A 12008-nucleotide genomic window follows, 5' to 3' on the forward strand; every position below is an offset into this window, starting at 1 on the left:
AAATTAAACAAGCAAATGATTCTTAATGAGGATTTTTCTTATCAGATTTAGAATACACTTCCAGGAAACGTTCTGTGCGTGATAAAGGTAGGTTGTGTGAATAATGCTACACCTTGGCTACTGCGCTACTCGCTTTCCAAGGAGCTATCTAAAAATACAGAGCAATGGACAATGAGTCTGCATTAACCTGTTTATTTCTCCTCTGAAGGAGTAGGGAAGGATTGGATAACTCTGTAACCTGGGCAGTAAAACTGTATCACGGTTTGCACTGCAGAAGGACTGAGAGGCCCCGGGCATGATCCCGGCCCCTTTCTGCCAGGCTTCCTACGTGGTAGGAGACAGTCCTGTGCTGAGAGACCTTGCAACATGTGCGTTCTCTCCCTCCAAGATTTAAAAAAGCCCCCAACATTGCATCAAATAACAGTGACATTCAAATGTTGTCTTGTGTAAAGAAAGATAATCTTTAAGCATTTGTTCTCTTCTGCTCTTGTGTAGGCCGTGTAACTCTCAGTGACAGAGTAATGATGAGGGGAAACATATTCCCCAACTTCTATGTGCCTTGAATTTTAAGTACATTCTGGACTCCGTTCTCTCATGATATTTAAGAGAGGGAGAGAAAGAAAATAATGGATAATGTTTTTAAGATTTCTGGTCTTACTGTGAGCGTGTGCAAGAAACTCCTAGAAAGCAGATTGATTTATCTAATACTTGCAGAGTAAGCGTTCCTGAACTTGGGAGTGCATGTGTGTGTGTATATAATGTGAATGAATTTGCTTCAAGTAAAATACTGGGGAGCCATTAAATCCCATGAGACACATGAAAGAAGATTTTTTTTTTTTTTCTGCCTTTGTGCTTTTCCTACTGGTAGACACTGGGTATCATTGTGGCAGATTAGGATTGTGCTAAGTAATTGGGTTTATGTCACTGTCAGATATATGGAGGGTTTGCAAAAGCTGCTTTCTTAAGGAGCTTTCCATAATTGCTCCTCCTGTGAACCCCATATAACTTCAGGAATTGCAGCGTGTGCTCTAGAGCAGTGAACAGACGCAGGCGTCTGTGCCGTTCACCTGCACAAGTCGTGTCCCATCAGCACGCGGTAGCCCACACCTCTGCAAGGAAGCTGCTCCCACACGTGCCGACTGGATTTTCATACACGCTCCTTGGCAGTGCAGATTTCCCTGTATTTTGGCCAGGAATATTTAAACCCAGACAACTGATAAATGATTTTCATTCAGGCGGCTTACAGGCTGTATTAATCATGCTCGTGGCCCAAAGCAATGAAGAAAGGTATTGATGAACTGAGTGGAAGCCAGGTTTGGCACCAACAGCTTGAACTGGGAAAAGTGAATGTCAAAGAGCTGCAATGCTTTCTAAAATAACTTGGCAGTAGATAGTAGAAGGAGTTGTCACCATCAGTTAATGCAGCCAGCGTTCAAAATTTCAACTTCTGTGTGTGTGTGTGCAGCTTCAGAGGTAAAGAACATATGCCCAAATGAGACCCTAATGCAAACGAGTATGTTCAGTGTCTCAGAAGGCACTGCTTGACTGCTGCTCGAAGATTTGTGCAGTGCAGCTCCTGGGTTGCTAACAACAGTTGCTGGTTTCACTGTTGCTGCTGGGGAACTGTTGGTCGGTAGTGAAATCTCTAAGAGGCACCGTGTTGCTGGGAGCAGTCTGCAGTGTTTTCCACGCTTTTTATAGTGGTTAGCAGAAATGGAGGGGTGCATCATATTAAAATCAGTAGTGATGTGCCCAAGAAAGAGTTAAGAAGGTGGTGTAGTGTGATGAATATGCAGCATAGATGTAGAGCAATATGTTTCTGCAGTTCATTTATTCTACTGATTTAGAGCTCAGATTCACCCAAGTATTGCAAAGGAATTTTGTTTTTACTCTTTCCCATGTAACAGACCAAGGTTCTTGGATTGTTTTTTGTTGTTTTTTTTTTAACAAGGAGGAATGCTTATCTCTATTGCACAAAGTTTAAACATTTTAGATTTTAACAAACTTTAACATAGCACAGGATAAAAACATATATTTACTCTCAGACCTTCCAAGTTCCTGGTCCTGGGCATTAAATTGTAGAGGCAGTGTTACTTGTCATCACACTGGGTACTCATTTCAAGAAGGCTTAGACAGTCTTTGGCAGAATAGGCTCTGGACACTTGCATAATGGTGGTCTCCCAGCAGATCTTCCAGTAAAGACATTTAATGTTTTCCTTATTTGAACATATGCTTGCTTATGTAGATTGCTACAGTATTCTTGCTGAGCTAATAGAAAAATTGCTTGCTTCTCTAAACTTCCTAGAATTGCTTATTCCTAATACATTTTTCAAAGTTAATTGATATGCACGAATGGTAAGACCTTTAGTGCCCATCTTCTGCTGTTAAACAAATGGCTTGAAAGGAGATCTTTTTAACAAGTTTGTCAGTATATGTGCTAGAAATGTGCATAGAGACATCCCAGTGTTTATTAGAACGCATCACTGGAAAATGCTAACTGTGTAGGGCTAGTTTTGTTCTGTCTTGTTTTGTTTTTTTCTGGGGAAAATATTCATCATCTCCTTTTTAAAAGGCGTAATTACAAAAATCAAGTAATTGTGCTGTAGGTATAAGCATTTTAATATGCCAGATCTTTGTAATGGTAGTGCAGTAATAGGAGTTTTGGCAAACTCTCTCCATATGGAGAATCCCGTGACTTTGTAAGTGAAAATCATCAAAACAAATGCTTAGGGTCATGTGAGTATTTAAGTATTCAGAACAGAGAAACACAACTATTTTGTTTGTGGCCATCTAGAAAAACACTTGTTGTTTGAACAGTTTTTTCATGCTGAATATATCTTATTTAATTTTTTATTATAAGAATGCGTTTAGTGAGTCCATTACATGTGAAGAGTGACGTGCAATGAGAAAATTCTGCCTTGCAGCACTGCCCTTCAGTTAGTGCAGTACAGAAAGTTTTCTGTTTTCTTCCTGATGCCCATCCCCTAGCTTTCATTCAAATCTGGTGCAGATTGCTGCCATGGCTGGAGGGGATGTAACCTCCTTGCCCAGGAAATCTTGTCTGTTTGAGGGAGCTCATCAAGGTCTCCCATCACACTCTTAAGTGATAGGAAGTACCTTGTGACTTTGCACGCCGATTCACTGAAAGTTGTCCTCTTAACATTCCTAACCATTTTTTTAATAGTCATGTAGCTGAGGAGTTAATAGGGCTGGATAGTGTGCGATGCTTAGTAAGCGTATGCAGTGCAAGCATTGCTGCGGATAACGTGCTCAGTCTTGACCTGCAACATACTGAACGTGTCTGATAAGTAGAGATTGTCATATGTGCATCCCAAGTGATACGGACAACCACGCATCAAAGAGTACGTAAAAGCAGCATGTTGGTAACTGTTGGTAACTTAACTGCGTGGGCCAAATTGATCTGAAGGCAGGATGGGACTCCAGAGTAACCCAATATGTATCCTGGCCAGTAGGCTAACTTATAAAAGAACATCATTTGCTTAGGGGATCCCCTTACTGGGACGCCCATCTTCATTTTAAGTGTCAACTGGAAAGATGTTCATCTTCAAACACACTGCAACCCTTATTTATGATGAAACATCACTGAATTTGTTTGTTCAACTGTAATTATTTGTGTAATTTATTTTTTAATTATTTTTAAATAAAAACAGGCCATGTAACTTTTAAGAATTAAAAAGATGATTTGATTTTTTAAATTTTTTTTTTTTACTTGCCACTCCCCATGTAGGCTATGAATGCTATTATGTCTAGCACTGTGGTATGATGTAGATAGGCTGGAGGCAGTATTGCTGCAATTAATATTGTTAAGATAGGAGGTCTCTGTGGAGCCAGTCCTGCTGCTAGGATTGCAGTGAATGATTCTGCATCCTGAGGGAAGTCTGCATAACTTTATCTTAGAATTTAGTGTGTGAATTCCCACTATGGATCATTTGAGTTGGTTTGTTGGGGTTTTTTTGAGCTTCTTTATTTTGCTTCAGATACTGGCATTAATATATCTCTTGGATCCCCAAACATGAAGGTGTGAATAACAGAGCTGAATATATTATAGAAGCATACTTTTAAAATTACCTTCCTGTCCACTTGCCTGTTAGATCTCGCAGAAAATGAGAAAAAGATTGGTACGTAGGTGACACTTAGTTTTACTGAAGAAATAAAATATTAATTACACAATTAGATATGCAGTTTTTAATTATCACTTGTCAGATTCTCCTGATTCCACCAGCTGTTTACCTAGGTTGTCTCTTGTGGATTTAGAGATTACTCATCCCCCCAGCCCTTGCACAAGATACACATTTTCCTGGTGTTTTTCAAGGACTCTGGACCAGTAATGAACCAACTCCTTCTTTTTTTATTTTGAAATAAAAGCTGCTGGTTCAAGGTTTACCACAGACTCCTCATCTCAGTTCGCCTCGAGAAAATGGTTGCAGTCAAGAAACAGCACTGCTTAAAAGTTAAGAAAAGACTATTTATTTCTAGCCAATTGCACATCCAAAAATCACAGGCATCTGTACAGAAAAATCAAACTGACTTTTAATATTTCTTCTTAGTATTAATAATTGTTGTAGTTATTTGGAAAGATCATTACACATCTTTTGGAAGTGATTTGCTGGGAAACAACAGCAAGAGTTGTGGCCAGGGAACGAACTTGTTAAGCAATGAGATATTCTACAGAGCAAAATATGCCAGACCTAAAGAAGCGGAGCAGATTTTAGGCACCAAAAGGAAATATTTATTTAGTAAACTCTGCAATCTTATTCCTAGATGTTTTTGGAGCTGCTTTCTGTCTGCCCTTCCCTACCGGTCTCTGTGTTAGGATTTTGAAAAATCTGGTTCTAGTTTATTTTATGTATTCCTAGTTTTTCTTCTGTTTAGCGTTGCTATTGGTGGGAATATAACATGTTTTGGAAAAACACTGAACCTTGAACTCAGATGTGAGAGGAGGAAAAATAATTTTCAAATATTCTGCTTTGAAAATTTGTTAGCTGCTTAGCCTGCGTCCCACCCTCCTTTACTGACTTGGGATCTGAATTTATTTTCTTTCAGAAATATTTATAGCTAGGATATACATTAGGGTTTAAACAAACAAACAAAAAGAAAAGCGTGTGTGTGTATGCACGTTTATTTTCTGTGTGCTTGTATGCAGAGTTTCTGTAAGTACATTACACCATGGGAAGGTGGAATTTGCCAAGTTTAGGTCAAAACTTGAACTGAACTCATACTATATAGTTTTCTGTCTCCGCTGGTGTCTGTGGCCCACTTATGGAGGTTTATGAGTTGGCTGAAGCCTTTGAGAATGAAACCGTGTTTTTTCAGCTCAAGCAGTAGACTCATGCTTTTAAATCCAGACATTTTTGGCTCAGGTCCTACAGATGTCAGTCCATTTCTGTAAAACAACTGAAGTGTTTTAATTGTAAATCTATCCCTTTCATGTAACTCAGCCCTAGAAATTTGGCCTAAGTTTGCCTAGATTCTTTTCTGTTTGTCATGAAACCGGCTAAGTTAGGGGCAGTCTCTTTCTGAGTTACGAAAACAGAACTGCATGCATTTGCAGAGCATCTTGTTCTTGCTTTTTGTATTTCTATCCTAGTGGCGGGCGGTCTGACCTGCAGGCAGGGGCCCTATGCTTAGCAAAGCATTTACAGAGTCCGTGCCCTAAAAAGCACACATGCTTAAGCATTTTTGCTTCATTTCTGGCAGAGCTGAGAAAGGACACCTTCTCCACAGTAACATAAATATGCATACGGATTCAAGGTGGCCAAGGTTAGAAAAGTGGAGGAGCTATAATTTCTAATGAATGGAGAATAATTTTGTCCAAACAATTGGATTATTTGAGAAACTGTTGATGGTCCTGATTATTCCTGAGAATGTTGTATTCTTTACCATCTCGAGGCCATGTGACTAGTTCCTTACCACACCCACTTTAAACTGTATAAGCCATTAAATTCCAGAAGCATTGGATTAATAGCTGGGTATAGGTAGACATGCGTCTGAACTGGAAATACTATATATAATTATAATTAGTAACATGACTGACATTGCAGTGTATTTTCTCCTTTCAGTGTAGCCTTCAGAATTGCTTACATCAAAATATGGGTGTTTCTTATCAGTATATGTTAGCCCAGCAAGCCTGGAATAATTTTGATTTTGCTGAAAATGCTGCTTCTTGGGTTGCTATATTTGGTAACTTGCCTGTATAACCACGTACGAAAATGAGTGAATTTTTCTTTGGTACCATACAGATATCCATGGAGACACAGATTGGACACCCACTGGCACAAATACATATCTCACATCTTTACTTACAGGTAAGAGGGGCAGATAAAGTGTTTCTACTGATAGTGGTTCTGTTACCTGTGGACTTGTAGGTTTTCTACTTTACTTTACAGTCATTACTATAAAGAATTTCTGACAACTCTGTTTCCCTGCTAATGGTCTTTGTAACTATATCCTAGATGTAAATCTTTTTTTTTTTGTAGGGAAAGAGCAAAATGGGGGAATGGCACAGAAAAAAAAAAAAAAAGGAACTTTCACTGAAGATTTTAAGATGCTGAGTTACAGATCTGCAGGTGCTGTGCTATCCCTAGTGCTCTAAACACTTGAGATAATGCCATCTGGAGGAAGTTATTTGTTGGGACAGGACAGTGTTTTAAACTTTGAAGTCAGTAATAAACAAAGTGAAGCAGCTGGAATCTGGCAGAAGAAGAAACAAGCCATTCATATCAACCCGTGCTATTAAAGGAATGAGAGCACTGCACTGGAGTTGTTTTTACATATGCTTGGAAGTTTATTCTTGCTCTAGAAGTTAGCTGCCTCAGTTGTTAAATTAGAGAGTAGAGGGAGGGTTGCTGGGGGGTGATGTTTGTTTTTAAATTTTAGGAAGTAATATGTAGGTAATTACAGTAATTATGATTCTGGTTTTATACTGAAACAATAACCTGGGTCCTGATCCTTCAAACCCCTCCCTATTTATTGTCTTGAAGATAGCTCTTTTCACTTACAAGATATGGGTCTGGTTTACATCCGGATAGATTAAAAATAGAAGTTTTATTTAATGTATGTACACCGACTTGAAGGAGTTAAAGCACGTGGGTTTTATTTGGCTTAAAAGTCAGACTTGTTTAGTCTTTTTATTTTGCCAAATAGAAAAATTTAAAAAGAAAGATTTAAACATTTTTCTTTGTTCTTATTGTTGCCATATGGTATTAGTAACCAAACCTCCCTTCAGCGTGTTTAATTCCTTTTCCATTTGGCATACATTCACGATACACTTGTATATAGCATACTCTCTGTGTGACGGTACCTCTTAGAGAAAAACTCCCTTCACAGGTCACCGGATGGTTGACACACCATTAATTTTTATGTTTCTGTTAAACAAAGATCTGGAAATTTAGTACTGTACATGAATTTGTTATAGATTGCCAAGAACAGGAAAAATCTCTAATCTGAAATCTGACCTTTTCCGTCAGTGGGTCACCAAGATGTTTTCAGTCACTGTTGAGTTTCTACCAGTCAAGCACCCTTACACACTTACTAAGAGTGTCAGTTTTCACAGTTTATATGAATGTACTCTATTAGACAGTGACAATGAATTTGGAGAACTGGAGGTCACCTCAGGTCACATGTTCCAATTATTGGATTTTAACAAGGAAAATTTTTATAAATACATCTAAGCACATGATTACAAAATTGTACTGAGTACTTCCAGAGCCTCGAAAGAGGGAAAAAAGCTGTGAAGATCACCTGCCTTCCTGCCCTGCCCTGCCTTGCTTTGTAAATGGAGGAATTTTCCATTCCATTTTTATGGCATATCAGAAGATTATGAGCACCATTTCAATTTGCATATTTGTGGCAGTGAAGAGCTCAATGTTTAAGAGGAAACCATCTTAGCATTGGTTATGAGCTGTTCTCTGATGGGGGGTGGGGGGGGAAGAAATATATCCCATTGTTAAAGAAGGAGCTGGCCAGGGACTATACAAACATTATCACTGGTGTACAGCAAAAGGCAGATCCTGACATCAGTAAATATGTATGCCTAAAAACATATATATGAGCAGGAATACAAACATTTAAACCTGTGTGCTTCTTTTTGTGTATTTATTCACATACCCATCTCTAGATGTATATATGAATGTGTTTTATGCACTGTGCATGCATGAGGTTAGATTAAGCAAGAGGTGATAATGTTAAAGCACATGTGAGAACAACTTAGTAGTTGTATCTTTGGGCCAGCGTAGAGTTTCAGGACTAGCAGCTTTCTATCCTGGAAAGTTACAGTCATGGAGCAGAATCCCCCATGTAGCTGAAATAGGATATCTGTACTTTTTTTACAGTTAGAATGCTGAAAATCCAGGTTCTGTATTTTCTACATGCGTCTAACAAAGTCAAAGACTTCAGATTTCTGTCTTTAAAAAAGGCAAATGTTTACTTTGGGTATTTTTAAGCTTATTTTTAAGGCTATTTAGATAACTCAGGACCTGGTAACTTTTCTGTTGAGCAAGTAGATGGAATTCCTCTTTTAATTTTTCTGTCCTTTTACCATTTTATATCTATCATAAAATTGAACTATAGTACGTCTGTAAAATATATTAGAGTATGTGTTAGGAAGAATGTAGACTAATATGATACTTTCTTTCAGCACCCCAGAATCAAATACTTGGGAAGTTACTATAGAGCCTTGGGATAAGGGAATATACTTTTTTTTCCCCTCCTTTTTTTTTTTTTTTTTTTTTTTTTTTTTTTTTTTTTTTTTTTTTTTTTAACAAACCTGAAAACAGCTGTTGAAACAATGACATCATGGAATGTGACATGACTGTGGAAATTATTAACAAAGTCAAGCTTTGAAAGCATCAAACTACATATAGTGTTGGAGAGTTGCTTTAGCGTCTAGGATGACTTACAAAGTTTCCTCGGGCATTACACATTCATGTCTTTACTGTGTGTCAGCTTCACGTCTAACCAAATAAACACTTTGCATTTCTTCAGTTCCCCTTCTGAATAACCTATTTTTATCACGCAAACATGGCTACAGACTAAGCTCATGGAAGTACTTCTGGAAAAACAAAACACATATATTTCTTGCACATCTTTGTGGTGTTACCATAAATGTGCTTTCGAATCATGTTCAGAAGACGTAGGATTTCTCATGTCTTCTTACTGCTCGTGTGTTAGGTTTGCTCAGGTCCACGCCAACCCAAACGTTGGCAGCTGTGCTTTGTAGAGGAGTTTGGGCTGGGGGTGATGAAAGCTGTCCAGCTACTGAGGGTAGTCTAGTGAAACTATGGACAACGCTTCTTGCAAAGCGCGTAAGCAGCTGTGGCGAGCAGGTGACGTGTTGGTTCCCTGGGGGCACAAAAAAATGCTCTTGTGCTCTTGCTACCTCTCCAGAGCCCTCCCCTGCCTTCCCGGGGGGCAGGAGGCTTGGCTGGCAGAGGTTGCTCCATGTACTGGCTTTACTGTCTTTGGCCTCGTTCGTGTTTGACATCCTAGGCTCTTGGCTGCTGTTCTAGCATGAAAAACACCGGATGAAATTTTATTTTAGCAGTGGGGTTTTGTTGTTTTAATTAGCCTTTTGAAGCATGCTTTGCTACAAGTCAGATGAAAGCAGATTACTACTACAGTGACATAGTAGATAATTAACTGGGGTGAAAGAAAGCCTAACTTCTTGGGTTTATTGGGAAAATAGCGTTTTAATTACCTAGTCTATCACAGAGGAAGGGAGAATTGTTATAGCTTATTGGAATAAGAACAAACTCCAAGAGAGCCTTTGCTGTTGCACACGGACTTATGTATGTTTGTTTTGCTTGTAGCTGCTGCACTTAAAATAAATGTCCCAAGGGCAACTGAAATCTCAAAATGCTCTCTCCGTAGTTTTGTGAATGTTGTACCATTCAGCCAGTGCCATTTTTCCCGTTCTCCTTCACTCCGTGTCTGTAGCCTGATTCATGTCTTGCTCCCGCTGCTCCCTGTATTGATTCATCTTGTCTCCTTCCTCTGGCTAAATATAGTAACTTTTGCCCATGACCCCTCTCCCTTCCCATCTCTGGTGTCTGGCTGCAGGTTGTTTTCTACCCCTCCCGTGGTTCCCAGACGGGAGAACTTTTCAGCACTGCCGTGATCTTTCACAGCTGCTCAGCAGCCAGGGCTGCTGGAAGCTCTGCACGACGCGTCTCTCTTCCTTGCAGGGGCTGCTGGCACGGCGGTGGCTGGGCTCCGCCGGGGCTTGTCCCTCTCCCACGTTTTGCAGGGTCAGATCGCAAGACTGGGAAGTGGCAAGGAGCCATCTCAGGCTTGCTGGAAGATGAACGTGGCTCGTAAAGTCCTGCAAGCCACGTCTCCAAGGGGGAGGCTGTGTACATTTCCTCTGGAGTCTGTTAGAGGATGAAAGAAGGGAGATAAACCACAAAGGAGTAGCAAGAAGGACCCTTAATGAGTTAGGGAAATGGGTTGGAGATAGGGAAGAGCTAAAACAACTTCTCACTTGTGTTTTGGACAGCTGAAGCATTGATAGGGTGTTTTTCTCCGTAGGACTTGTAGCCAATGGCTTCAACTTGTATTGCTTTGATTTTTATGATTGTACATGGATATGTGGTCTTGAACAATCTGAATGTTTTCTAAGGGTTTGATGCAAACAGACATAGACATATAGATGGAATTTAGAAATACTGTTAGTATCTGTGGATCTCATTTCATTTATGTGGAAAACGCCAGTATACATATTTGAAGTTTATATATGTACGTGTGCATGTGTGTGTATCTGTATGTATATACAACCCAGTCTCTATATGCAAATAAATTAATCCCTTTGTTACCTGATAAAGAGAACTGTGATGGCTAAAGCAGCACTCTTTGAAATGCCTCAAAGCTGTCGACAGTAAGGATGTCTGTGTCTTTGTATTTCCATGGAGTGATGCAATATGGAGATTACTTCAGTACAGTTTAGTTGTTTGTCATAGACAGCAAATAATGTGTTTTGTTCTGCTTTTTTAATTTTTTTTTAGGAGAGGATGCTGCCCCACATTTAAATTCACATGTTTCTGCGGCAAAGGTGTCAGTGAAGCTGCCTTCCATGAACATAGATAACGAAGAACAGAGTATGAGTAGTATACATGGCGATTCAGCTTCTTCAGGGGCAGATACATTTTAAAGCTTGTGGCTTTTTATGACAGTCGCTGTCTGAAGATTTTTGTCATTGGTACATTTGTTTGCCTAGTGTGATAGTCTGGGTGTTTCATCCAAATACCAGTCTTTCAGTACTGTTTACTTTCTACTACTTTTCTTATAATTTTGTTATGATTATAAATTTAGGCAATGATTCTGTTTGTGAATATATCAGGTATTTTTAAGCAAATAAAACGCAATTCTCTCAGAATCATTGTAGCTTAAGTCAATAAAGGCAATTTAAATATTTATTGTATGTACTGTCATTTGTGTGTTTCTGTCAGAATGAGGCTGTTGAGGCACTGGAACAGGTTGCCCAGAGAAGCTGTGGATGCCCCATCCCTGGCAGTGTTCAAGGCCAGGTTGGATGGGGCTTTGAGCAACCTGGGCTAGTGGAAGGTGTCCCTGCCCGTGGCAGGGGGGTTGGAACTAGATGGTCTTTAAGGTGCCTTCCAACCCAAACCATTCTGTGATTCTCTGAACGTGGAGGGGATTGATATTAAAATCCATGGCAAAAGTCTGTCTCGCTGATGGAAAAAAATGCTTGGCTCAATATAATGTCAAAATGTTGAGCCAAAGGGAAATACATTTGAAACTAAAGTTTGCAAGAAAATTGTGTTTCTAGGTATCTTCAGAGCTTGTTCATCCTTAAAAGACTGCTATCACAAGACAGTAATTCAAAATTGTATGTAAAAGAGACCATTAGAGTTTGTATTGTTGTGATGACTAATTTCTTCTTTTAGAACTACAAGAATTTTTCAGCATTTTGATGTTTGTTTCCCTAAAGATTTTTTCCCATCTTGAAACATGTCTGAATGAGAGATTGTGTG

The 12008-nt window shown here is 39.3% G+C and overlaps 1 protein-coding gene across 12 annotated transcripts in view; it reads left to right on the forward strand.

Annotated features, from left to right (window-relative positions):
• Positions 1–11427, forward strand: part of KIAA0586 (KIAA0586 ortholog) — a 74804-nt gene extending 63377 nt beyond the window's left edge. For 9 of the 12 annotated variants that reach the window (XM_030001813.2, XM_030001766.2, XM_030001793.2 and 6 more), the window contains 2 exons: positions 6261–6326; positions 11019–11427. In XM_030001813.2, coding sequence (XP_029857673.1) covers positions 6261–6326; positions 11019–11164 — 212 coding nt within the window. In that variant the 3' untranslated portion in view covers positions 11165–11427. The other 3 variants (XM_030001831.2, XM_030001840.2, XM_041128311.1) reach the window with 2 other exon arrangements.
• Positions 11428–12008: the final 581 nt, after the last annotated feature.

Source organism: Aquila chrysaetos, chromosome 2 (genome assembly GCF_900496995.4).
Source record: "Aquila chrysaetos chrysaetos chromosome 2, bAquChr1.4, whole genome shotgun sequence".
In the NCBI taxonomy this organism is placed as follows: Eukaryota; Metazoa; Chordata; class Aves; order Accipitriformes; family Accipitridae; genus Aquila; species Aquila chrysaetos.